The sequence below is a fragment of the Vigna angularis genome, chromosome 1, assembly GCF_016808095.1.
Source record: "Vigna angularis cultivar LongXiaoDou No.4 chromosome 1, ASM1680809v1, whole genome shotgun sequence".
NCBI lineage: Eukaryota > Viridiplantae > Streptophyta > Magnoliopsida > Fabales > Fabaceae > Vigna > Vigna angularis.
In genome coordinates, this window is record NC_068970.1 from 55,929,362 (window position 1) to 55,957,249 (window position 27,888).

The 27,888-nt window shown below is 31.9% G+C and overlaps 2 protein-coding genes across 4 annotated transcripts in view; both read left to right on the forward strand.

Annotated features, from left to right (window-relative positions):
- Positions 1–7,373, forward strand: part of LOC108319291 (cyclic phosphodiesterase) — a 30,338-nt gene extending 22,965 nt beyond the window's left edge. The window contains exons 2-5 of one of the 2 annotated variants that reach the window (XM_052871958.1): positions 2,930–3,049; positions 3,639–3,857; positions 6,363–6,808; positions 6,889–7,373. In XM_052871958.1, coding sequence (XP_052727918.1) covers positions 6,472–6,808; positions 6,889–7,094 — 543 coding nt within the window. In that variant the 5' untranslated portion in view covers positions 2,930–3,049; positions 3,639–3,857; positions 6,363–6,471 and the 3' untranslated portion in view covers positions 7,095–7,373. Of the gene's footprint in view, positions 1–2,929; positions 3,050–3,638; positions 3,858–6,317; positions 6,809–6,888 lie in introns of those variants that run through there. The other variant, XM_017550370.2, reaches the window with a different exon arrangement.
- A 10,566-nt stretch (positions 7,374–17,939) lies between these two features.
- On the forward strand, positions 17,940–24,166 carry LOC108319296 (floral homeotic protein AGAMOUS). Of its 2 annotated transcripts, XM_017550383.2 has the most exons (9): positions 17,940–18,059; positions 18,425–18,663; positions 21,165–21,246; positions 21,418–21,479; positions 21,629–21,728; positions 21,865–21,906; positions 22,548–22,589; positions 23,523–23,689; positions 23,896–24,166. In XM_017550383.2, exons 2-9 carry the CDS (start codon positions 18,434–18,436, stop codon positions 23,897–23,899), a joined length of 729 nt encoding a protein of 242 aa, XP_017405872.1. In that variant the 5' UTR covers positions 17,940–18,059; positions 18,425–18,433; the 3' UTR covers positions 23,900–24,166. The 2 variants fall into 2 exon arrangements, with proteins under 2 accessions (XP_017405872.1, XP_052727919.1); XM_052871959.1 differs by lacking the exon at positions 22,548–22,589.
- The last annotated feature ends 3,722 nt before the right edge of the window (positions 24,167–27,888 follow it).

A 27,888-nucleotide genomic window follows, 5' to 3' on the forward strand; every position in this document is an offset into this window, starting at 1 on the left:
GGCCGGTGTCATGGTCTGGGAGTGCATTGGTAGTGGATGGTGAAGCTGGACAGGGTACTGAAAAAGGAAAAAAGTCTCATTAAATGTAACATTGCGTGATACAAAAATTTCTTTGTTGTTGATGTCAAAAACAACATAGCCTTTGGTTCCTATTTGGAAGCCTAAAAAAATCTCACGTCTAGAGCGGGCATCAAATTTTTGGCGAAAAGCATTTGTTGGTGCATAGCAAAGGCAACCAAAAATTTTAATTATAGAAAAATCAGGAGGTTCTTTGTATAATAATTCAAAGGGAGTTTTATTTTTAATAACAGGTGAAGGAACACGGTTTATTAGGAAAACTGCATGTTTAATAGCATAAGACCAAAAAGGTTTGGGAAGGATAGACTAAAACATGAGGGCCCTAGCCACATTAAGAATGTGTTTATGTTTTCGTTCGAAACGTCCATTTTGTTGGGGGGTATAAACATAACTTTTTTTTTATGTAAAATGCCCTTTGATGAAAAATAATCTCTTTGAAAAAATTCAGGTTCATTGTTAGAACGAATACACTTAATGGTGGTATGAAATTGATTTTCAATTAAGGCAATATAGTTTTGAACATGTTTTTGAACTTCTTCTTTTGATTTTAATAAGACAACCCATGTAAAACGACTAAAATCCTCAACAATAGTTAGGAAATATTTATGACCATGAAAAAAGGGTTTAGAAAAAAGGTCCCCAAATATCCATATGAATTAAATCAAATAAATTGGAAGATGTACCAATACTTGGGGAATATGGCAAACGTTTTTGTTTAGCTAAATGGAAAATGTCACAATTGTCATCAACATGTTTAGAAATAAAAGGAAAATTCATGTGTAAAACTTTGAGACGTTTCTCCGAAAGGTGTCCTAGCCTAAAATGCAAAAGGTTGGCGTTGTTGATGGGAGGGGTAGTGAAATTACTGATGAAGGAGGCTTTATGTGATGTCAAACTCGCGTGCTGGTTGATGTCCAAGTGATAAAGGCCTTGTTTCAATTTACCCAAACCAATCATCTTCAAGGACCCCATTTCCTGTATATAACAGTGGACACTAGAAAAGGTGAGAGAATATTTTTGAGAAAGAATGAGTTTAGAAATAGAGAGCAAATTAAAATTGAAATTGGGAACAAAAAGAACATTATGGATTATAAAATTTGGGGAGAATTGAACAGAGCCCGAAATATGTGCAAAGACAACAGTACCATTGGGTAAATTGATTTGGACAGGTTTAATTTTAGAATAATTAAAAAAGGAATCTAGAGAGGAGGTAATATGATTAGTCATCCCAGAATCAATAATCCAAGGAGTTTTATTTTGTGGATGTGTGACAGGGATAGTGTGTATTGGACAAACAATGATGAATGTGTGGTTGTGTAAAGGATGTGGTGCAAAAAACAAACAAAATACCAAGCTTAGAGTTAGAAACATGTATTGGACCAGTTGGTGAAGACACTTGAGTGATGTTGGCCCGAGAGGGTTGGACAGGACTTGTACCATAGTATCAGTAGGTGGCGGCTGGAGAAGGTTGATTGAAGTTTGATATTGGGCCTGGGTCAAGTGAAATCTGGATCCATTAGAGGAGGATCCTTCAATGGAAGGGTTGTGGCCATTGTTGTTGGTTTCTTGAGCCACATTGTTGGCAGAAGCAGTGTCATCAGGTTGATTAAAGCGAGGACGACTTGGACATCGTGGATGACCCGGTGGGTACCCATGCTTGCCATAGCAAGTTTCAATAGTATGGCCGGTGCGGTGGCAGTATACACACTTCTTGTTGGAAGCATTGTGTGTATTGTTGCCTATAGGACCTCTGGGAGGAACTTGACCATTGCGTCCCTTACCATAAGAGGCGAATCCGGAGTTAACAAAGGCATTTGGTTCTTCTTCTCCATGGGAAAGCAAGTGTTGACGTTTCTGTTGCACTACCATAGAGAAAACACAGGATATAGGCGGCAAAGGGTCCATAAGAAGGATTTGGGAACGAATAATAGAAAATTCGTCCTCCAATCCTTTGAGAAAACGGATAATAAAGTCTTGTTGATGATATGTCTTGGCAGAACACTGATATTCTGGAAATGGGCGATAATTATCAAGCTCCTCCCAAAGGGTTTTGAGGGATGTGTAGTATTCGGATACAGGACAAGAGCCTTGCTGTATGCCATATATTTCTTCTTAGAGCTCTACAATACAGAGAAGATCACTCTGAGAAAAGCGATCTCTAAGATCATCCCAGATAGCAACAACACTTTCAAAATAGATGACACTTTGAGCAATAGATGGGGACAAAGAGTTAAGGAGCCATGACATGAGTAAAGTATTACAACGTTCCCATGGAGTGGGCAAAGGATCAGTAGCAGCAGCTTTAGCGATAGTACCGGTGAAAAAACCCATCTTATTTTTAGATATTAGGGCCATGCGAATGGTACGGGACCAAGAATGGTAGTTTGAGCCGGTCAGAACAGGGGTAATGGTAACAGAACTAGGCCCTTCACTGGGATGAATACAATATGGACTGGAAGGGTTAAGACTAGGATCTGCATTACCACCATTGGCGGTGGTTTCAGATTCAGAATGAGCTTCAGACATGATGAAGAAAGGAAGGTATTAGCAAAGCTCCAATTTTTCGAAAAATGTTTGGATTGAGCATAATTTTCACTAATTAATATCTTTTATTTATTATTATTATACTACTGTCATTTTATTAAAAATAATTGTATTGGTTTTTATTTAACATTATTACACAGATTTGAATTTTGACCTCTTTTATACTTTATATATTTTTTAAAAGTATTGATAATGATGAATACTTGCTTAAAGTAATGAGAAGAAAAAAATAAATATTTAATAGATATATTTATTTTTGTTACACGATTTCATTGGATTTGTTACTAAATCTGGATTGAAATTGCAGTTGAGTTGAGAATTTTGTGATTCGTCTGAATGAATGCATTTTGGTTGAAACTGGAATTTCACAAAAAGGGGCTTAGCTCTTACACTCGGTAGTGATTTGCAGCCTCAACAAAGTTTTTCGGTAAAATCTTCGAAAAACTCTTCTTCAATGAATACTGTGAATAATTCTTCCTATGGTATTTCCTCTTTCTCTAGGTATCCAACATCTATCATTCTTGACATAAACAAATTGGGAAACAAATTGTGTGTATGTTATAGTTATAGCCTCTTGGAATTTTTTGTTGCACTCCATCCAAGCTGTAAACATGGATTATGTAATGCTTGGTTTAGAAATTATGTCATCATGTCGTCTTCATCTTTAAAATATACACCATGTTCACCTTGAAGATGGAAAAAACAAAATCTTTCCACTGCTAGAACAGGAAAAGAAAATATTCGCCAACATGCTTCACATGGAGAGATGTATCTACCTCGAAATTTTGTTTGATCTCATATAATGACTGAGATAATGAGTAGGCTTGAGTGTTATTAGGAAGAATAGCAGCAATTATTCTGTCATATCCTTTGCTGATGTATTTGAATAAGAACTTGATTGAAGTACTTTGATTACATCATTCAACATTGATATGTACTTGATTCTTTAATAACAACATGGGGTTATAAGTAAAATTTGATTTTGGAGGAATTAAAATATTATGTTTTTTCTGCAGAGAAAGTTTGACAGTGAACAAAGTAAAAATAGGTTTTGGGAAATCTCAAGCTTGAACCTAATTGTAGTGTTTGATTTGAAGTGAAGATCATTAGTGTTGAGTCTAATGAATCCAAGAACAGAGAAGCTGGTGAAAAGGCTCATGATTGTAGCCACTGTTACTACTTCCTATTTTCTCCTAATTGCTAACTATGGTCCTAAATCCAATGTTGTTGACCTTGTAAGTTTCTTCCTTTTTCTCTCATATATATAAACATGGGTAACTTATTTCTATGATTTCTTCCATGCCCAACATGGTTTTTCCATTATATTTTTAAATTCCTACGTTGGTTTTCTATCTCTTGATGCACCATTTTCAACTTGTTTTTCTTTGTTTTTAGTATCTCTTGCAATTTTGAATTACGTTAATTGGTTTGGAGTTGGCTTTGCCTATTGATTTTCCTTATCTTTGCAAGGTCTGATGAATGGTTTGTTTGAATGAACTTTACTTTATGCATTTGTGGAGAGGAAAAAAACAAGTTTTTTATAGGTTGAAATTAGATTAGTTTATGCAAACTAACATGGTGAAAATCATTGATTTTTCCTTCTTATAATTCTTTTCCTGAAAGTGTTGATAGAGAAAATGAACCATATAGACTAAAAAACATGTGCTTTTGATACTTGTTTGATGATTGTTAAATGGAACCAAACTTAGATTGTCATTGTGGATGGTTTATGTAACAATATGAAATGGCTTGCAAGGAAGACAGTGTCAATCAATATCTATGTTGCTTTTTTATTTTTGTTATTGACTTAGATATATGCCTTGTTTAAGGTGATCTCCCACGTTCAAAGAATTGTCACACAATCAATAGTTTAATTGTTTCAAGTACATAAGTAGTGTAGGATGTTATTCAAACCATATTATGTTAACACTCTTTATTTAATACTTCCATTTAACAACCTTAAAATTTTGTTAATATTACTTTTATTAGTAAAACGTAATATTTTTTTATTAAAAGAGGTTGTAAAGTAGAAGTAAGAAAAGATGGTGTTAAGATATAATTTCCCTTTCAATTATCCTGAGTCTTTTGCGTTGGTTGTGTAAGATGAGAGTGGATGTGTGAGTTTTGAAGTTGAAGTGAGTAAAAATGTACATTGTATAGCAATGAGAGTTGAGTGTTATAAGTCACAAAGATCCATAAATCAAAAATATTATAATTTTAGATTGAAAATATGAAATTTCTAGTTTGATTAGTTTCATGGAAAAGATGTCTTCTAGAAGAAAAAAAAAAGACTTTAATAGTTCATATCCGACCTAATAGACATGTTAAAGAGTACGATCCAATAATGTTCTTTAAGTCTCTTTATTATGGAACAACTCAAATCTACGTCTATTTGGGTCATATCCATGTATCATAACCAATCTCGGTAGTTTGATATTATGGTTATTATTTATCATTTTGTTATTATTTACTACATTGTTATTATATGTGTTAAGTAGGTATTATCTCAACAGGAACATAGGCCTATGATCCATCTTTATCCTATAAATACAATTATATTTTTCAATGAATATTCACTTCATAAACATTCATACCTAGTGAGCTTGGTCAAATGGCCACTCAAGGAGCTCATCCGTGTGGCCAATCTGTCTAAGAGCTCATTCAAATGACCAATATACTTAAGAGCTCGACCGAATGACCAAACTACTTAAGAGATCGACCGAATGGCTAATGTACTCAAGAGCTTGGTCGAATGGTCAATCTACTTCAAAGCTTGACGAAATGGCCAATCTACTTAAGATTTGTTGGTTGAATGGTCAATATTCCTACATAACTCAACCAAATGGCCAAACTTTATACGAGTTCAGAAGAATGACCAATCCTTCTACAAACACGACTAAATGGCCCAACCATATCATGAGCTCGGTTGAATGGGCAAACCATCTACAAATTACACAAGTCAGTCTAAGCCTGACTAAAGATCTTACATGATCATATATTATATCGATAGTTTTGTATTATAGTTATTATTTATCATTTCTTTATTATTTACTACACTATTATTATATATTTAAGTATTATCTCAATAGGAACATAGATCAACTATCCATATTGATTCTATAAATACAATTAATATTTTTCAAAACATATTCACTGCATAAATATTACTCACCATATTTATAAAAAATTTAATTTTTTTATTGATTTGAACGTCGAAAAATATTTTACAGGCGAAAGAGTCTCTTTTTAAACAAATGAAACTCTCAAAGCTATTGTCAAAATTTTGTCACAGTAAATCTACACTCAATATTATTCGAGTAACAATCCTAATATTTCCCATTTGCATTGCCCCTTATCAAATGATGCACCTAATAGCATCATTGAGTTCTTACATGTATAAGGGTACATCAACAGACCCAAAATATTACATTCTGCATACAAGAGCAGCAAGCTTTACAACATATCTTCGTATAAGAATTAAAACTTTGACCCTCCATAACCTCATAATTATAGTGTTTATATTCCCTCTCAAAGGAATTGTTGTAGTTCTTGAGCGTAATATGTCTCTGTTATCTATTGCTATGTTAATGAAGATACTTTGGTTTGTTTGGTTTATTAATTCAGATACAAATACTGACAAAATGTTTGGAATGGAATTATATATTATGTGTTTTTTTTTTCAAAAATGATTTTTTTTCTACACAAATTGACTTTTGTTTTTTAATACATTGCCTTGGAAGCTGGGAACTGTTTTCTAATTTTTAGCACAACTTGCAAATCTGAATCAAGCAACCGTAAATCTAAATCCCAATCAATTTCCACCCAATTTCATTCAATTTAATTTCGATTATGGCAAGCGAGGCCGTGTATTCAGTGTGGGCGATTCCACCGGAAGACGTCGACGTCAGATGCGCCAACGTCATGACCGCTCTCCGATCTGACTTCGGCGGGCCCCACTTCCAACCCCACATCACCCTCGTTGGAGCCATCAAACTCACCGCCGATGACGCCCTCGCCAAGATCCGATCAGCCTCCCAAGCCCTCAGGCCCTTCAACGTCACCGTCGACCGCGTCGCCACCGGCACCTTCTTCTACCAGTGCGTCTATCTCCTCCTTCGCCCCGATCTTCACCTCCTCGAAACCAGCGCCCACTACTGCACGCATTTCGGCTACGCCAGCTCCACCCGTAACTTTCCTTTCACTCTCCCACAAGAGAAAGAAATTTCTTAGTTTGAAACGTTGATGATTCGATTCCTGTTTCTGCAGCTTACATGCCGCACTTGAGTCTTCTCTACGGAGATTTGAGCGATGAGGAGAAGCAAAAGGCTCAAGAGAGGGTAAATGCCATTGATAACGCACTCGCTGGGTTGACCTTTGAGATAACTCGTGTTGCCTTGTACAAAACCGACACTGAAGACAAAACGCTCAAATCTTGGGAGAAAATTGCTGAATGCACTCTCACTCCAAATTAGCTTCTCAACTTCAATGGCAGTACTTCTTGTTTCTTCATTTCCGTTTTATTCCCTCGTTCTTATGCTGCTTGCTTTGCAATTTCCATATTCAATGCAGAATAATGAAGGCACTGATACTTCAAATATTTATCGTATTCAGCCATTCACAAGTGTAAAATAACAAAACTATAAATGTGTTTACTGTCTAGTTTTTGTGGCCCATGATTGTGAAGCTATTAATCTGTATAAGTTTTGTAGTGGCAACATTATTCACCCTTCTTCAAAGATTGTATTTTCACATGATTCCTCTGAACTAGCTTGATAACTATTACATTAAGTTTTAAGTTATGTTGTAACATGAGAAAATGTTTGGAACACAATCTTTCATGTTCTATTTCAATCTAGTCTTTTGTTGGGGACATTCGTGTAAGTCTCCTCAAATATATACATCTCATTTCGTATTTGGTTGTTCTCATTCTCAAACTATTGAGACCCAAGTTAAAGTACGCTACTAGTTCGAGTTTGTATATGCCAATAGCCTTAATGTAAGTAACACTAGGTCTCTTTAGGTACTGCTAGATACACCAATGTGTATTCCGGAGAGTTTCACTCTCCTCATTATACTCCAAGGGCAGGACTAATAGAAGAGAAAAAAAATGTTTCCATGAGGAAGAACTGAGAGGGGGCAGTTGCAGTGATGTTTGATGGGGGTAAAGCTCCGTATGAGTGAATCTGGTTTGTGATTCATGGTTTGATTTTAGAACACTAATATATGAGCTCATTCCTAACACAGTCTTATCTGTGCATACGACCAGGGTGTCATGAATAAGTACTGTGCAGTAGTTCTTATGGACGAGTCAAAGCACAAAACAGAGTAAAGCTACTCTCAAAATATCCATATACCATCATTCCTGTATCTATTTTGTTTATGCATGTTTCAGGTTCGGGATTTTTTTTTACACTAGATAGATGCACCATTTGACAACTCACTTCTAGGGATTATTTAGTTATTAAAAATGTTAATTTATGTATTTTTAAAGAAAGAGAGATTAAAGGGTAAAGTAGTGAATGTACAATGTGTAAAAATTTGTTGGGTATCAAAATAACATTACCTTTCAGGTTATAGAATCGATCTTCAAGAAAGTATAAACTGATTTGACTTATAAAATAATTGTATAATTTTTTTATATTTTATTTTATGATAAAAGTAATTCTTTTATGCCCATTTAATTTAAATATCGACAAAGTCTTCAAAACTCAATTCGTCAGTCATGTGGGTGTGGCAGTGTGGCACGTTACTTGAACTGCTACTATTGTGATTATTGTTAAAATTAATAATTTTGTTTAATTTACTGACTAATAAACTAATAAGTTGGGTATATTACATTTTTTACTGGCAGATTTAAGCAATAGAATAATAAAATTTAATCACTAAGGTAACTAAATGACTATACCAGCAGTGCCAATAACACATCAAGGAAAGGAAACTTTTCTTAGGAAACTTTATTAAAACGAGCATATAGAATTAGGTTAACTAATATTTCTTAGAAACTTAAATCGAGACACACACGAAACTTAAGTCCATGCAGGACAAAAACTTATACGAGTATTATGAATAGATATTATGTTAATTATTATAATATTTGTTGCTTTTTACGTATTATTGATTTGAGGGCAGAGCCAAAAAGACATATTTGGACAGACAGAGTAAAGACGTTACAGAAAAGAAAAACGGAAGGAGAACATCTAGGCTTTATAAGAATAATGACGTCTTTCAATTCTTGTGTCCATGGAGCAATGTCAGTATCATAATAAATGAAAATTATGATAATAGCTATAATAACTTTTAAGAAAATATTAGCTGTTGTAGGTTGATTTAAAATTTTCTTACTGACATGATTAACATTTTCTTTGATTTGTAAACTTATTTGACCTTCAATGGTTGTGTAAAAATATTTTTTACTTGTTTAATGTTGCAATAATTAATTTTTACTTCTTTTTTTCTCAATTATCAGTTTTTTATATTGTGAATGTATAATAATTGGTTGTTGATTTGAATATCTTAATTCACAGATCCTAAATCCACCGTACTATCTTAATAAGTGGGATTCAATACATATATTTTTTCTCGTTTCTATATCTTTACGCTATCACTATCTATATATATCCAATTAGCTTAACAAAGCAGGGTTGACACCAGATTTAAAATAAACATATTTATGGCCTTAGATAATTGATGATATGCATAAGTGCATCTAGTTCTCCTCATTTGTTTGATCCAGTAAAATATGCAGTAGGAAATGGATATTCTGACCTTCAACACACGAGAACTTATAAGTAATAACACTCTCTTATTATTATAATAATAAAATAAAATTTACATTTACTTATATATTTTAAATTACTTTTATTTATATTTGATGTCGACTTTCAATATCTGTCTTTTGGTCAACATTTTTCTTCTCTCTTTTGAAATTTTCTTGACCTTAAGGCTTTTTTCGCTTCAATAAAAATGATTGTTCAAACGATTTGTTACAGACGTATTTGAGTTATAATTTGTGTTTGCATTAACGAATTTAAAAGGAAGTATGAGCGAATACTTATGGGATGCAGTGCATTAGCCATCTGCGCTGATGGCATGCGATTTAAGTTGATTATGTGTGAAAAACTCATTTTACCTCTGACAATATTTCATTTAAAACAAGTTAAAAAAACATGCAACATGATCAAATTGATTCTAGGAAGAGAAAGAATCAATTCCAATTGATAGTAATATATAAATAACGGATATGCATTACAGCTTTGCATTACTATTTGTTCACGCGTATTCTGAAACTTCGTCCATGCTTTCTTTACCAAGGCAGAGATTCCTAAGGCAACAATGGAGATTCTTGACTCAAATTTAAATGTCATTTTGACTGGAGCCATGATCATTATATATGCACTTCTTGTTGGTTATTAGAAGGTGTATGTAATATTATTAAGGGAAAGAAACTGTTTTCACCCAAGCGCTGGCTTTGTGTGTAATTTGTGTGTTTTCCAGGACAAGCTAAGGGAAGTAAGGTTTAACTGTGGTGGATAGAGTCTTCGTGGGAGTAGTTTCCGGTGAGTCGTGGTTCAACGAAAATGCTCGTGGTTGACAGTTTGATGATGCAAGTTGTAGGGTACATGATAACCTCCTTGGTGGCGGAAATGGCGTTGAGCTTGGTGTCCTTCAAATACAGTGTTGTTTCATGTAAATCTTTTTTTGCAAATCGTCTTTGAGCAATGCATTGTTGACATCCAGTGGAAAGGTCATTGTTGGAGAGCCACTACAGCTATAAATAAATTAACAAAAGTCATCTTTTCCACGGGAGAACAAACATATATGGACAGGTCAAATACAATGATGATAAAAGGGAGGTAAGAAGAGACAACACTGGAAGAAGCCATAAATAGGAGAGAGAAATCATAAAAATCCAAGATTCTCTAATCAAGACACTTAAAAAAGGAAAAAGAGCAACTTCGATGCTCTGAATAACTGTCTGAGAGGAGATGGGACGTGTGACAATGCACGATGAACCTGAAAGAGGAAAATGAGCGACCTTGACGCTCTAAATTGCTACTATACATGACACCATGCACGACGGAAAAAGGAGCAAATCCACAACTTCAAAAAGCACTGAGAGCGCGTAGGAGTTCCGATGAAGGCGTTGATGACATGGTGTTCGTTTGGCCGAGACGATAAAAACCATGTGATCGTCAGTCAAAACTAAAACTCTGGTAATGGCTACAGTAGAGTGGTAGATGGCGTTGCCGGTAGTGGTAGATGGTGCTGCCGCTGACAACGGTGGGTGTAGTGGTAAAGACAACAAAAGTTTTTTTTTCTCAAAAGAACCTTAGACTCTAGATACCATAATGAATATAGTGAAAACTATCTATAAGATTAATCTCCCTTGTGTTGAATATAGACAAAGGGTCTTCTATTTATAATAGAAGAAATATGAGCTAAGCCCAAAATACAAATAAGAAATAATAACAAACTAACTAAATATAAAAGATAAATATAAAATAAAGATAATATATCTAACAACCAAAATGGACATTTTGATAGTCTTCATTTTTTATCAATTAAAACATTATTTTTTTATATCATATTGCTCAAATCCTACACAAACTTTACTTACAATATTTACTTTCAAATTTACTCTCAATCACATCCAAAACTTTTCAAAAAAGAATACCCAATTTAGTCTAAAATCTCTTTTAATTTATCCACACTAGTTCAACCAAGGGAAACGACAGCAGTTGTTTTCGCTTATAGACAACGGTTCCGCAACCGAGGCATATACAGGCGAGAAAAAAAGGGTAGGATTTTTGCCTCAGTTTTGAACCGATTCAAAAAGGATTTAGATTATGCCTCGATTCCCAAACAACCGAGGCAGTAAAGTGTTTTTAATCTCAACTGAGATCGTTTCCTGGTTATGTTTTGTTTTTTCTATGCTCTTTTGCTTTCTCTATTCCTTCTCTTTTTAATCTCAACCGAGTCTAGAATTCTTGATCAAACATAGCAAGAAAGAAGCTCATTACCATTGGCAACTAAAATATAAAGATAACATACTAAAAAGAAAAACCATCCACATATGAAACTTGCTGCTGAGTTCTCACTATTCAATGCAGCCACAAATTTAACAAATAAAGTACATATAAACAGAACCTATGATTGTGCTGGAAAAAAGAAGGAAAGAAGATATGAATGACAGAAGGAAGAAAACAGATAGAAACACAATTTTGAGACAAAAAAAATAATATGTGGCTTGATTATCACGAACCAGTGGCACCTAAACTCCATCAGCGCGTTCTCACTGCCAAATCCTTTGATTATCACGAACCAGTGGCACCCAAACTCCAACCTGCATTAACAACCCAAATTTTGAACCCCAATCAGAAGCCCCTGACGGAGGTGCAATCGGAGCTCTCCAATAGGCTTCAAATATGGACGCGCTGCACCTTTCGCGAGTATACAATAGAGGAGATCCTGTTGGCCACCAACAACTTCTCCGAGCGGCTGAGGTTGAAGTCTGGCGGAGATTGGAGCAATGTTTACCGGAGACGCTTCAACCACTCCATCAAGATGCTCCCTTTCTTTCTCTCTCTTCTTTCCCAGCGAGCAATCAGAAGCCGTAGAGCAACCTAAGAAGCAGAACACCCAAATCCATTTCGCCATCCACCTGCATAAACACTATCTTGACCGATTAATCGGTGGAACCAAGGTTTTAAACGGTGGAAAAGAGGAATGAACAGAGGGAAACAGGTTTAATCGGTAAAAAAGTGGTTTTATGGTCGCTAAGGCTGAAGAAAGGTAAAATATGGAAGAAGAATGTTGGATCTGTGAAGGAAACTAGACTTACAGTGCGGAGGAGAGGTGGATCTGTAATGGAGGTTGGCGATGAGGAGATGCGCTCTCTCGAGAGAAACTGGCTCGCGAGAGTGCGTAGAGACGCGGCTAACCGCCACCAACCGCCGCTACGTCCTTGCCGCTCCATGAGAAAAGAGTTTCCACCATCGCAACATCGTCGCCGCTGTCTTGTCGCACCGTCGCGCTGTCTCGTCACACAGTCGCCGCTCTCACCGCCATCGCACATCGTAGAGAAAAAGGAGAAGAGGAGAGTGGTGCTAGGTTTTTGGGGAAAATCATTTTTCTTATCTCGCACCGTTGCAAAGGCTAGGTTTTCTTTCCTTTTTTAAGGTCCAACCCAAGCCCATATGCCTCGGTCCATCTGCCAATCGAGGCAATATCTTTGCCACGTGAGGTTTATGCCTCGGTTCACCCTGCCAACCGAGGCAATATTATTTTTAGACACCAGTTGCTTAACAACCGAGGTATATACTATTTTAAAAATTATGAGACTGCCACTGCGTTTTGATACGCTTCAGTTCCAGAAAAACTGAAGCCTAATGTGCAAGTTAAAAATATGATTTTTTACTAGTGTCACTTCTTTTTGAAATCCATCCCTTCAAGTGAGCACGTTCTAAATATATATAATTTCTTCTTCCTTTGGTCATTAAAATTATCGCAACACCTTTTCTTTTTCTTTTTCTTTTCATTTTGCTACACTCAAATATTTAATCTTCTTTTGTTTACTTTTTCGGTTTAAGATTTTGTTTACATAGTTTTCAATGTTTCCTTGTAATTTAGTTAGAAGCATGGTTTCTGTTTCAGTGGGATTCAATTATTATACTCATCACATAATCAAACTTCCTCTCAACTTGGTCCTAAGAAATTTCTCCATTTTATTACCAAGAATAGCATTTAACTCATAATATTCACCAAATTCGTAATTTAACACGTGAAAAAATTGGGAGATGTTGCAACTTTAAATTTTGGTTCTTTTCTACTCATTTGCAAGATAACTTCAAAATATCCCTTTCACATTTGTCTGTTTGGGCATGTATGTTTCATTTTTCAAGAATCTGAGTAATCTAGTCATTGGAGAATATTAACTCCGCCAAATATTATGTAATTTCGGATGTATGACCATCATCTTTTCTTGATAGCTAAAAGTTAAATTCGTATCTAGTTTTGGACCGAATCATATTATATTATAACTGCTGATCATCTCTCTCAACTGAAAATATGCTATATATTTTTTTTAACACAGTGAGAACATTCTTGTTCTATATATCAGTCACTAAATATTTTCTCTCATTCCTTAACAACGGAACTATAAAATTCAAAATGATAACCACAAACGCACGTGGAAGGGAGGGGAAGAGAACTCTCAAAATGTTAGAATTATCGATAAATTTAAGCAACAAAATGATAAAAACTTAATCACTAAGGCAAGAAAAAAAAAAGCCGTTTCCAACCCTTTTGACCATTGACTCATGTCATGTAATAACTATTGAAATTTTATCGATAAAAATAAATCTGGTAAAACAAAATTTATTTGACAAATTTTATTGAAAGATTTTATAATTTAAATTATTGATAAAAATATTTGTTAATAATGAATTTTTCGATAAAATAATACATAAATTATAATTTATATTACAAAAAAATATTTTTAACGGTAATGTATTCAACGGTAAATTTTATTGATAATATATAATTCTTATTACTGAGGAATTTTTAAATGAGTGGTAAATTTCTCACAAAGTTTGATAAAACTGATTTTGTAAATTAAAGGGAAATGAGTAAGAAGAAGAAGTGAAAGAGAAGGGGAAGGAGGAGAGGAGAAGCTGAAATCGGTGATGGTAGGCACAACAACTATAATGGTCGGAATTAGAAGACAAGGAAGAGAAAGAAAAAAAAAAGAGAAGGAATCAAATGTGATGGCAGTGACAAATGTAACAGCAGTGTCGACGATGGTAGAAGGTGAGGAAGGTGAAAAAAAGAGGAGCAGAAGATGTAGAAGAAAAAAAAAAGAAAAAAACTAAATGATGACATTTATTGATAGATAGAATTCATCAATAATTAGTGATAAATTTGCTATTTATTGATAAAACTTATTGATGACCATTTTACAAACAAGTTTTTTATCTCTATAATCTATCGATAAACTAAAATGACCGATAAACTTTTGCTATTACAACCAAATTGTCTGTCGTTGGTTAGCAATTTTGTTATAGTGCTAATTTAAAGTGTTTGAATTAAAAAGCTAAAGTTGTATATTGATGAGAAGAAAGTTAAGAAAGGGAAAATAAGAGGAAGGAAAGAAATAATTAAAGAGACAGGAAGTTAAATAGTATATGAGTAGGTTTGCCAAAAAACAGCATTTGATCTGGTTTGAAGGGTTCGAGTTTTAGTTAGAAGATGATAAAAGTAGAAAAGAAGAGTTAATTAATAAAAGCTAGTGGGAGTTAATTAATCGGAGGTTATGAAGTTTGTGGGTAAGATAGAACATGTGCATTGTACTGTGAATGGTATAGATGTCTAAGATGTGTTGGCAATAGGGATGGATAGGTATTGTGTGGCAGAATGAGTGATGAATAGACGAATCTGTAGCCACTAGACAATTTCACTTGCTATGTCCAATCAAGTTATGTTTTGTGAGAGTTGAGAGTTGGGGTATCCATGCTAAACTCATAACCTATTCTGAAACTATGCACAAAAAAGGAATTCACTCAAGTACCTATCATCAATTCAACTATTGTTAGAAATCACTCCATTTCTCTTTTTTCTTACATTCAAATCCTACTTATACTTTAACATCCATTCTTCTTCTTCTTCTTCTTCTCATTAAACCATTTTCTCCTGTTGCTTAATCAACAAGACAACTTTCTTCATTTCCTAATAACTTTTTTTTTTCTTCTCTAGTTATTTAAAATTTTAATATGCATGATAATTCTCAGTCTGTCTAAAGATATCTTAAAATAGAGAACTGGAATTTAGCAATCATATATATTAAATACATTAGCAGTAAATATTTGGACATTGTTATCATATACTTGAAATTTATTACTTTTATAATAATTATATAGATACCCTACCTTCTTATTTAAAATGATTTATTCAACTAACAATGTGATTTTTAAGAATTTAAGATTTAAAGATGATATTTTTTTCTCGCTGAAATGATTTTGAAAATTTTCTTTTCTGTACAAAATAAACATTTTTTAAAAGATAAAAGTTTAACTCTAACAAAAAAAATCTGTAAAATTTACAACTTCATATGTAATCTAATTATATATTACGAGAAAGAAAAAACTTCAACATTGGTTAAGGATAAATTACATTTAACTTAACTTTAAAATATGGATAATGATTGTGATATTTTGTTGGACTTACAAAACTGAGATATCCGAATATATTATTTTCACTTATTTTTTTTCCTGTTGGGACGTAGTCCTTCTAACATAAAGCTCTATTTTTTCAATTGGGATGGAGCGAAATATCTATGAAGACATTCTAATACTTAAATATTAAATCAGCAACATGTAAACACAATAAATATAATAATTAAAAAACATTGTGTATTACGTAAATGGTATTTATAATATTCTACTAGATCATTACTTTGGATGAGTTTAAATTAATTAAGTCTAAAATGTCTTAATACTTTATTAATGTGTGTTATTTTATCTTAACACGATAATTCTCACTTATACTTTACATTTATAATCAAATTAAACAAGATAAGATGGGAAAAAATAAAATAAATAAATATATATGGATGGCCCACATTAAAGAAGCACACCAGCTGTAGGAGGATAGAGAGGATGAATTGTCACATACTTTTCCATTGGGTCACCACAATGCATTGAGGTACAATACAAACATAACAGTGACAAAAAAATGTCCCCAACATTAACTAATACAACTCCAACATTAAATCAACAAATTCATTAAGGAGAGGTTTAATGGTATTCATTAAGGATTACAAAACCTTCAAAAGGGACTAAAAAGAATAAAACTTTGTTGTATTGTCAGTTTGTTACAAAAGTTAATATCATCATACTCCCAAGAATGAGAATTCTTTGACGGACTTTGTGTGTAGCTGTAGCATACCTTAAATGGAAAATTAGCAATATCATGCATTAAATATACCTGCAAGTTCAACAAAAATTTTACTTGCTACAACAACACTTTTTATTTTGTAATCATGCACTGCACCCTCTTTTTAAATTTTTATTTAATTCTTTCCTGTGTGATTTAAAAAAAAATATAATTTTTTTTTGTAATTAAAGTAAAATAAAAATATTCAGCAAAGTTCTAAAAGTCACTAATTCTTTTGCCAAATGAAAACTGAGCATCTGTTTCTGACTTAGAGTACATTTATTGTATACTGATCTGCGTATCACTTACGTAACTGTTTGCAAAAAAAGGTTGCTTCTTTCTTGTAACTTTAGAATTATTTGATTCACTAGCATTTTGTTAAAGCATAAAAAAACATATATTTACTTATTATAGTTTTTAATTGTAGAAAAAGTTTCAAAATTTAGTTTATTTCTCAATCATCATGCTATTAATGTAAACTATTTACCAATTTTATTAATATTTAGTGTTGATATGTTAGAAGTTCATTGGACTTTCTATATATAATTTTTTATTCATAAAACTTTAGCAAATTACGTAATTTAACTCAGACTAACAACGATATCAAAAGTTTAATTAGTTCATTCCACTCTTAGAGTACATTGTATATTAAGACACTAATCAATTCACAACATATACAAAATTAAATGGAACACGCAAAACATCATGTATATTGTACAAGACTGTTGTATTCTTAATAAATTTCTTTGTAGACCTTTTTTTTACAATGAATTTTCAATATATATCTTTTACTTCATAGTTTTTTTTTTAATTTAAACTGAATTATATGTAAAAACCAATGTTATTATGCTATAGATAACACAAAAATACTCATTACTGATAGACAGTCTCTAAGACTATGAGAAATTTTGCAACAGTTACAGTTGCAGCATGAAGAACTTTTAGTCATACTTGTTCACATTTTTCACTGCAAAAATTTAAAACCTCACACCAATATGTAAAAGAGTTTCCACTGACTGAATCAATGAATCATATCATGAAATATCTCTTGTGCTATGTTTGCAACTTCGCTCCACGTCCCTTTCACCCCATTAATAATCCTTTCCACCACACCCTCTCTCTCATGCCCTACTACTTCCCTCACTCGTGAATCAGTTTTTTAAAAGTGAAAAATATTGTTAAGTTAAAGTTAATTTCATTCACCTCAAGTGATTCAACGAATTAGAAAAAAAAAAAAAGTTAATAAAACATATACATACAGATGCAGATTTTTGTGTGAGTGTATACACACTTTGTTTCATATGCATAAACCATTATATTATAAAAGAAATCTTGTTTTTCACTTTATAAATACCCATCTTTGGCCAACTTGCTCTCATTTTCTGATATCTCCTGCTTGATCTGCTAAGTGGAAAAAAGAGAGAAATACACACACACACCATGCTGCTAAGGGCTTGAACCTGCTCCCCTGTCCTGAATATAACTTCTCCATTTTGTTTCCTCACCAGGTTAGTGAGCAAAATACTCAAACATCACCTAAAATCCCTTCTCAGTGATTCACCACTTTTTTGGGGTCAATCAAACATATTTTCCCTTGATACCAAGATTTGGCAACACAACTATAGCTAGATTGTGAACTGTTATCATTACAAGCAAAGGAAAGTTTGAAGCTAAATATGTACATATATATAGCTAATGATTTAAAAGTTGGGTTGAGGCCTTTAGGGGTGCTTCCATTTCTTGTTTTAACACTTTAGATTCTTCCTAACCACACACAAATAGCTGAAAAAGATCAAAGTTTACTTAGTATTTTCTGAAGGTTGTCTTTTTTACGAGGACAATCAGTAAGATGATGATGTTTTACTTGATTCAGCTTCCAGTCATGGCTTTTCCAAACCAATCCATGTCATCGGTTTCTCCCGAGAGAAAGATGGGAAGGGGGAAGATTGAGATCAAGAGGATTGAGAACACCACCAGTCGACAAGTTACCTTCTGCAAGCGCAGAAATGGCTTGCTCAAGAAGGCATATGAGTTATCTGTGCTTTGTGATGCAGAGGTTGCTCTCATAGTCTTTTCAAACCGTGGCCGCCTCTATGAATATGCTAATAACAGGTTTTGCTTCTTCTTTGTTTTCCATCTCTTCATTAATTCATACCTTGGGCTATTTCAAGCTTTATTTATGTTCTTACCAATTTTTTTCCTTCAGTTTTTGCTGCTTCTTTTGGGAATGTTAAATTTATAATTTTGCCTTTGCTAAACAATCTTTTGAAGCATTTTGTGATGAAGAAGCTAGGGTAGAGTTAATTTTTCTTCTTTTCTTCTTCGTCTGTCTGATTTCTGTAACCAAGGTTCACTTGTCTTTGTTTATTTTGGCCTTTTTCCTTCTATGAGCTTTTAAGCTCATTCTCCTTCTCTATTTTTTTTTTCTGTTATGACACTTATATTCCCAGTTCTTGATTTGGTGGGCACACAGATCTGGTGTAATAGATTGATATAGAAGCACTATGGTTGTTAACTTGTTGCAAGAGGAAAGGATTTGGGGATGCTATGAAGGTCTGTGATATCAGCCAATCCCTAAAACTAGTCCTCTTCAACTTTTTGTTTCCTTTTTCTCCTTCTATCACTTCCACTCCTCCTTTCTCTCTCTCTTTCTTTACCCATCTAACAGCTAAAGCTGTCATGTTTCCATTAGCCTAAGTCCAAACACCTTGGCACTTCCTTAATAATAAACAAAAAGAAAATATCACATTACAGTCTCAACAAATTAATTATCAACGACTCAAAGACTTCAACTGAAATAAATAAGCGAGTAAATATAAATTAAAATAGCTATTTTTCAATCCATTACAACAAAATCTTCTCAGAAACATTGGGATTTGACACCCCTTGCAAGATCTCAGTCTGGGTTAAAAGTAACCCTAGAAATTAGGGTTTTATTACTGACCGAAACATAGTTTAGCGTAACTAAGCATAGGGGAAGGGAAAAGAAACAAAGAAACTGTTTTGGCATCTCAGCAAGACAAAAACGTGAAAACAGTCAAAGTTAATCGCACAACATTTATTTCTCGCTGATTTGTTTTAGGAAATGAAGTTTTGGTAACTATGGTTAGGGCTTTTCAAGGAATAAGGAGGGGCTAGAGTAGGATTTGTTTGTCTTTGTAGAAAGAATCTTTGGACACGTCACACGGGATTTTTGAGTTCTCGACTTTTGACAGAAGGTTTTAACTAAGTCATACTTGGAAGTTGGAATTGGTATATCTTTAACTCGTGCATCTGATAACCCTAAAGTTGGATCTTCTACAACTGGGAAACTCTCTCCTCAGCCTAGAGTAAAAATTCTTTTACATAGCTTTGAAACAGCAAAAGACAATTGAAGAGAGTGATGAAACAATGAGCGTCCGAACTGGCTCGTCATAATTTCACTGGTAGCTGTTGGAGCCTTTGCATTTGCTCAAGATCTTACACTTGCATATTTGTGAAAGTTGTAGACTGAGAAAGAAAAAGAAAGAGAAGGGTTTTCTTGGCTTAATGAGAGAGAGTGTGTAAGTGAGGTAAATGGGGGCAGAGACAACGTACGACAATTTGAGATAGCCAATGAGAGACTTCTGAGCATTTTGGCTTCTTCCATGCAATTTGAAGCGTACAATTACTGCTCCTGCTTCCTGATAATTGCAGTAGCTGAAATGAACGGCTGTGATGGACACACACTTTCACACAGAAAAAACTCAGAAAAGAAAATTCATACTTTATAACATGATACACTGTACCATATGACTTTAAAAGCTAGCACCAAAAATTACATGGTTATTACTATAGTTTTTTTAAATTCGTAGAGTTGTGTTCTTTAGCTATATCGTGGGTCAAATGAAAAAAATGGATTTTTTTAATAGAGATAAAACGTATTTCACTGTTTTGTGTATACATCAAGGAGTATCCATGATTGGAAAATATTCTTAATGCTAACATGGGAAAACAAATTAGAAGGTTAGAATCGAGGTGGGCAATGGGGTGTGGCTGAGAGCATTATCCACTGTGAGATGGGTTTCCTTTAAGTTGCAGAGAAAAACTATGTCTAGAAGTGGTTGAACCAATCATATTGTGGGAACCTGTGCCACCGTGGCAGCAGCACCCAATCATGGCTCGAGGATATTAAGGTATCATCAGTTCATTGAAAACTGGAAAGCTTCTGTTTCTTGTTATTTTAAGATTTTATTTTTATCACATCCAATCAGACTTTGACAAGGAGATTTCTGAGAAATAGATAATCTGATTTTGCTTTTTGTTGCCTTCAAGGTTCAGTCGACTGAACCAGTTGGATGATTTGACATTCATCCATTGCCAAACTCTATGGTTAATCTCCAACTGATCCAACACACTTTTCCTTTTCCCTTTTCTGTTCTTTTATGTGTGCACAAAGTAAGAAACATACGTGTACATTTATAATCTTGTAACATGAAAGTTTGTGAATGTATATAAGATTTTTGTTTTTCATAACGAGGTCATAATCTTGCAGAATATTAAATTGTAAGTGATCTTATTGCTATGATGAAAACCCTTTTGTTCATTAGATGGCATTTTCATATAAATTGTAAGTGTTCTTATTGTTATCATAGTGTCAAAGCTTCAATTGAGAGATACAAGAAAGCAAGTTCAGATTCATCTAACGGTGGATCTGCTTCTGAGGCTAATGCTCAGGTATTATTAATTCCTGCTATAAACTTTTTCAAGAGAGCTATAAACTAAATCCCTCAGCTTTATTTGAACCTAATTATCGAAGCATAAACATCAAACATCTTGCAGAATTTTTTTTTGAATGAAATTGAAATGAGTAAACTAACTTTTCTAACCATTATTTCATAATTTCAGTTTTACCAGCAAGAAGCTGCCAAACTGCGAGTTCAAATCAGCAATCTGCAGAATCACAATAGGCAAGTTGGATATTCATTATGTATTAAGATTACGATACTAGAAAAGTTTCACTGCTATAAAACAATATGAACATATCTTAAGTATTTTAATGAATATTTTATTTACAATTAGTGTTGTTCAAATATGGTAATAATGTTTTGAATTGCAGGCAAATGATGGGTGAGGCTTTGAGCGATATGGATGCCAAGGATCTCAAAAACCTAGAGACTAAATTAGAAAAAGGAATTAGCAGAATTCGATCAAAGAAGGTATTTCTGTAACAAGAAGTTTCTTTCTATACATCCTTTTAAAGAATAAAATATAATCTATATTTAGCTTGTTAGTGTGGTGTTCTAATTTTGTCTTCTTTTCTTTTTTGTGATACTTTCCAAACACGTACGTCAGAATGAGCTGCTATTTGCAGAAATTGAGTACATGCAAAAGAGGGTAAATGTTTTCCTTACTCTTCAAATTTTTAAGGTCATTTTTTTGCATTATTTGTCTTTTTCTGCAATATGTCATTGGTTTTGAAAGGTGAATACTATATTAGTTTGTGATTTCATTCTAATTGCCTCCACATTAAAACTGAGTGTGTGATTATAATGTATAGGTTTAGCCCAGTCACCTCAGATAGGTTTCACAAATATCTGAATTATTGGGTCTTTTCAGATGTTTTGCATCTGTTTATTTGTCAGTTTCCTTTCAATTTGGTCAATTTTGGAGGTTTCCTAAACTAGTCCTTTGTGGAATAGGCTATGAACTTTGAACATTCATAAAACACATTAATATAGAAATAACGTTATTATATCATATGAACTAGAAGTTCGTATGTACAGCAGTAATCTTTGACCACTGTTGAATTTATGTCTGTCATTTCTATGTGATTTTTTTTAGGTTTTGGATTGCAGTTTGGACAATTTCTGTAATGAAAGTTTGGCTGACACTATTTTTTCCTTCTATTCCTGTTGTTCCTTAATTGTTCAAATTCATATATACGTGCCTGTAATTTATTTTTTTGGGAGGGGGTAACAAAATTTCTTCTATAATGGATTTCAAAGCATATAAGGTAACTAAAATGTGCGTTACAGGAGACAGACTTGCACAATAACAACCAGCTTCTTAGAGCAAAGGTTTGTCACATGGCACTCTATGGTTAATTTTTACTCTTTCTTATGTTTTTTTTAAGAAAAATTATTCATGTATACCAAAATGGTTTAACACTTATTAGGAAGAGAAATTCCAAATGAACTCTCCACAACTACCTCAGAAGATACCATGTAATAAGTGGTATTAGGGGCTTGTTAGCAAATTTAGTTTCAGAAGAAAAAAAATGTTGTTACTTCTCTTTGTACTCAGTTTCTTAAAATAAGAAGCTAGAGACTGTTTTGGAGATCAAGGATTATTATAAAGAAACACTCTAGTGTAACAATATTATAATTTTATTTAAGTAATTTCTCTTTTTTGAAAATCAATATCACGTACTAGTTTATTATGCAAAAACTTAAATTTATTCCACATCAAATCCCTCCGAGATACAGAAGCAATATCAGAATGACAAAAACACATGCAACCTTTTTGTGTTAAAAACCGACATGCTTTCAAGCCTTGTTAGGAATATCCTACTAACAAGAAGTACTAAAATTTTGCAGATCTTCACTTCTAGGAATATTTTTTATAGTACTAAGCAAACACTAACAATTATCATTCTAAACTTGATCTGCAATAATATAAAGTTGGTATTTTTTTCAATATTAGAAACACTAACAATGTTAGAAAAATAATATCTGTCTGTCAGCCCAAAACTTAATCTGTTCTTGACAATTAATAGTAGTATACATGAATATTTATAGACCTCATTTCATTCACACGATTATTTTATAAAATGTTATATTATAGATTTGTCCTCCTATCTTATGTTTTTCTATGTTGTTCTAAAAATTGTACTAAAGTTTAATACTTATATATTAGGTGTTTCTGTATTATTTTGCATTACATTTTAATAGAATATTTAGTATAGTGAAAATATAATGTGTTTGTGATTATTTTTTGGTTTGAGAGTGTAGATGGCAGAAAGGGAAAGGAGTGAGCATAATGTTAACGTGTTGTCTGGAAGCACAAGCTACGAATCAATGCAATCTCAGTTTGATTCTCGTGGCTTCTTCCAAGTCACTGGATTACAACCCAATAATAACCAGTATGCTGGACAAGACCACATGTCCCTCCAATTTGTGTAAGCTTTCTCTCTTGCAATACCAACATGATTCACTATATAACCTTTTCATAAATCACATATGGTTTATAAAAAAACTCTCAAAAATATTTATCCAAACATACTCAAAATAATAAATCTGATGGCTTTACACAGTCTTATATCAGGTCCAAATATACAAGAAATGAAAACCCTAAATCTAATTACTGTTCCTTTATCTTGTGCAGTTGAAGAGTTTAAGGTTGAGAAGGATAAAGACTAAGATTTAGTATTGTTATTCGGTATGATCTGTAGGAATGGTGATGCCTAGGGAATATGCAGAACTGAAGAGGTGAAATTAATTTAAGTATTCCCCTAATATGTTGTGACTTTGTAGACTTTAATAAGGTACCCTACTATAACCATGTGAAAGGTTCTATGGACTGTTAGTGTGTATACTGATACTCTGAATACAGAGATTGAACCATGGCATATTTGTCAACTTTTGTTAATTTTCCATTCAAATAGTCTTTCTTATATATCTTTTTCACATTTCACTTACTATGATTTCAAGGTCTTTTACATGCAATTGTTCTTCTTTCTTTTCAATTATTTTTGTTTTCTTAAATGTAAACATATCTTTTTATTTTGTTTCTTTTAAGAATTCGATTAATGGATTTTTTTTTACATTTTAAAGTTTTCTAAATTTTTATATAATCATATTTTTTTAGTTTGATTTATTTATTTTGATAATATATTTTTCTTATAATATTTTATATGCTAAAATAATATTTTAATGTATTCATTAGTAATATAAAAAAAATGTAAAATTTTTTTGAATAATTTTTATTATTAAATTTATATCTGATTCTTACTTGTTAGTATTTAATATAATAATAATAATATAAATAGATAAAATTATTTAAAATAATAATAGTAATAAAATCGCATAAAATTTAATAATAAAACTTATTTAAAAATTACATAAAATTAAAAATATTTAAAGGGAAGCTATGACATGGCAAGAAACATAAAAGTTAATGTGAAAGTTATAGTAAACAACAAAATACAACAATAAAAAGTAAGCTTTTGTACTAGAATAAAAATCTAAAAAAAAATATGGGTTTTGAGGGTAATAGCAAAGAACTCAAATCTTGATCATTTCAAATCTGTCATTAATAACTCAATCAGAATTATTGGATTTCGAAGCTTTCTTGGACTTCAAGGACTTTAACTTCTCTTGACTCTCTATAATAGACTTAAAGACCTATTGAACTTCGACACAGACTCCTTCAACCTCTCTTCCTTCAACCTATGTGGGGAGCTTTTTCGAACTCCAATTAATAACCATAGACCGTTCGGTTTGGGAGTTTGTAAACCTACTTCATACTCTGTAATGCTTGTAAATGCACAATATGTCAATTTTGTATGCCAGTTTTCTTGTGGAATGTCACAATTCGAAGATTCGTAGGTTTGCGGAGTCTTCTTTTTCTAAAACAGGCTCTTAAAGTTTTTAAAATTGATATAATGATGTACAATTTGATTATATATATATATATATATATATATATATTTATTTTAATAATATATTTTTCTCTAAAACAACATTTTAATGCCTTCATTAGTAATATAAAAAAAATGTAAAATTTATTTAAAAAAATTTTATTATTAAATTTATACAGATTCTTCCTTATTAGTATTTAAAATAATAATAATATTATGAATAGATAAAATTATTTAAAATAATAATAGTAATAAAATCGCATAAAATTTAATAATAAAACTTATTTAAAAATTACATAAAATTAAAAATATTTAAAAATTTTAGTAATCAAATTATTGAAATAAATATTTTTAAAATATACAAAAAATATCAACATTTAATGTTATTAAAATAAATATCTTAAACTACACAAAATTATATAAAAGTTAGTAAAATTCATTAAACTAAATTGTTAAAAATAATTTAAAATAAAAATATGTTTATTTACAACCTAAAAAACAATTTAAAAAAAACGAAAAAAAAAAGTGGTTAAAGGTTGATAAAATTTAGTTATAGTTCTAAATAGCATTAAAATATAAGAAATTCAAGAAAGGGAAAGACAAGCAACAAAAAATAAAAAAATTAACATTTTAACATACAATAAATTATACCTTCTTTAAAATATTTTTCTTATAAAATTTATGCGCATTAGAACTCCTTTGAAATACAAAGTCTACCCTATGAAGAAAATTATTTGTTGAGATTATAAGTCATAAATCATATATAAGTTAAAACTTACAAGTAAGAAAGCTAATAACTTCGTCAAAGCTGAGATGATAGAATATTTTATTTGTTAAATATATATACTTTTATAGTAGTACAAAATATTATATAATTATTTTTTTTAATTTAATTCCGATTTGTAGTTGTAAAATACTTATAAAAATTGATAGCCGAAAGTTTATTTGATTGCAGTTTTCACAATTGTTTTGCTTCCTTGATTTTCAGAAACATACACATGATTCACTAACATCAAAAGTTCATGTGTGGGTCTTACAACATGTTAAATGGTATGAGTTCAAACGTTACAGAAATGTAATTTAACACATAAAAAATGTTTCACAAAAATATATTAATAATATACTATATTTATTATTTTTAAAATTTAAAAATCAAACTTTATTCAAATTTAAAAATAAACAAATTTCAGTTTTACTTAATTTATATTTCATTTTAATTTTCATAAAAGTTTTTAAGTCGTTAAACAGTTTTTTTTATGCTTATCCACAATCCACACCCGCATGGAAAAAGTGAAACAACTATTTCTAAAAATTAAAAATAAGATTTTTGGTGGATTCAATTGAGATTTCAAAATATATTTTCAAATTAAAAAGTTGTATAGATTTTAAAAGGTCTTACAAGAATTCAATGAGGTTTTTTATTGATGTTTTTATGACTTGGATTTTAAAAGATTCGTAAAATCATAAGATTTAAAAAAAACAATTACGAATTTAAAATCATTTTGAAGGATTAATGAATTTTTTAAAAAATCATAAGAAGGTTGTATTTTATATTTTACAATTAAATGTATCTTTACCTATTATTCTATTCTAAAAATTTCTGTGGATCACAATACATTTTATACTAATTAGTAATTTTGAAAAAAATGTGAGAAAAAGTGCATGCTCAGTATAACGTTGGCATAGAGCGAGAACTTTCATAGGGAGTGTGATTGAGTGTTGTTGTTGTTCGCATAAAGCGAAAACTTTTATAGGAAGTGTGATTGAGTGTTGTTGTTGTTACTGAGTTGAAAGCATGTCATCCATTCAGAGAAGGTGTTCATCCCTTGTGGGTTACAGGAGGAGTGAGTTTCATCTCTTGTTGTAACAAGAGAGGTGTTCTGACCTTTAACTTGCTTATTTTCTTTGTGATTGTAACAGTTTGTTGTTTTAGGCTAGTGAAGCGTTAATTCTCAGTTGAGATTAACAACTGGATGTGGGATTTGTTTGATCCGAACCAAGATAAAAATTACCTGTGTAATTTTCTCTCTTCTTTAGTCTTTTAATTTGTTTAAATTGTTTTAAAGAATTTATATTTACGTAAAAAAATTATTAAAAGAACGATTTGCGATAAAAAACCAATTCATCCCCTCTTGGTTTGTTGAACGCGTTAACCATTCCGCTGTGCCGCTCTAACAAGTGTGACGAGTGGATTGAGATAATTAGAGAATTTATGGTTGTTTGAATAAACTATTTTATATCGAGTTTTATTTTATAATTAAAATTGAATTTTGATTTATTTTTCTTAAATTGTAATGTTAATTCAAACAAAAACAAACTACATTAATTTGGTGGCTTGGTTCTCAGACCAAATTGATCACCACAATCATTTTGTTTTAAATCACCATCTTAATCTTTGGCAAACTAAGTTTAAGTAAAGTGATTAGTAGAGATTTAGAACTACATGAAGGGAAGGTAGCTAAGGCAAAGACATTGAAAGTGAGGTGTAAGACCCGAGAAAAATAATAAATAAACCAAATTAAGTTTTGATGTGATTATGTTTTGGTGAATAAGTAAACTGATTGATAGTTTTATTTATTTATTATTGTAATTTGTGATATACAAATTTAATATACTTTTCTTTAAATAAATGTGGTTAAAATTTTTAATTAAAAAATAAAATGATTTGTTATTTAGATTTAAAGAATAACTTATCTCATTTAGTAATAGTTATATATATAATTGTATAAATAACATTT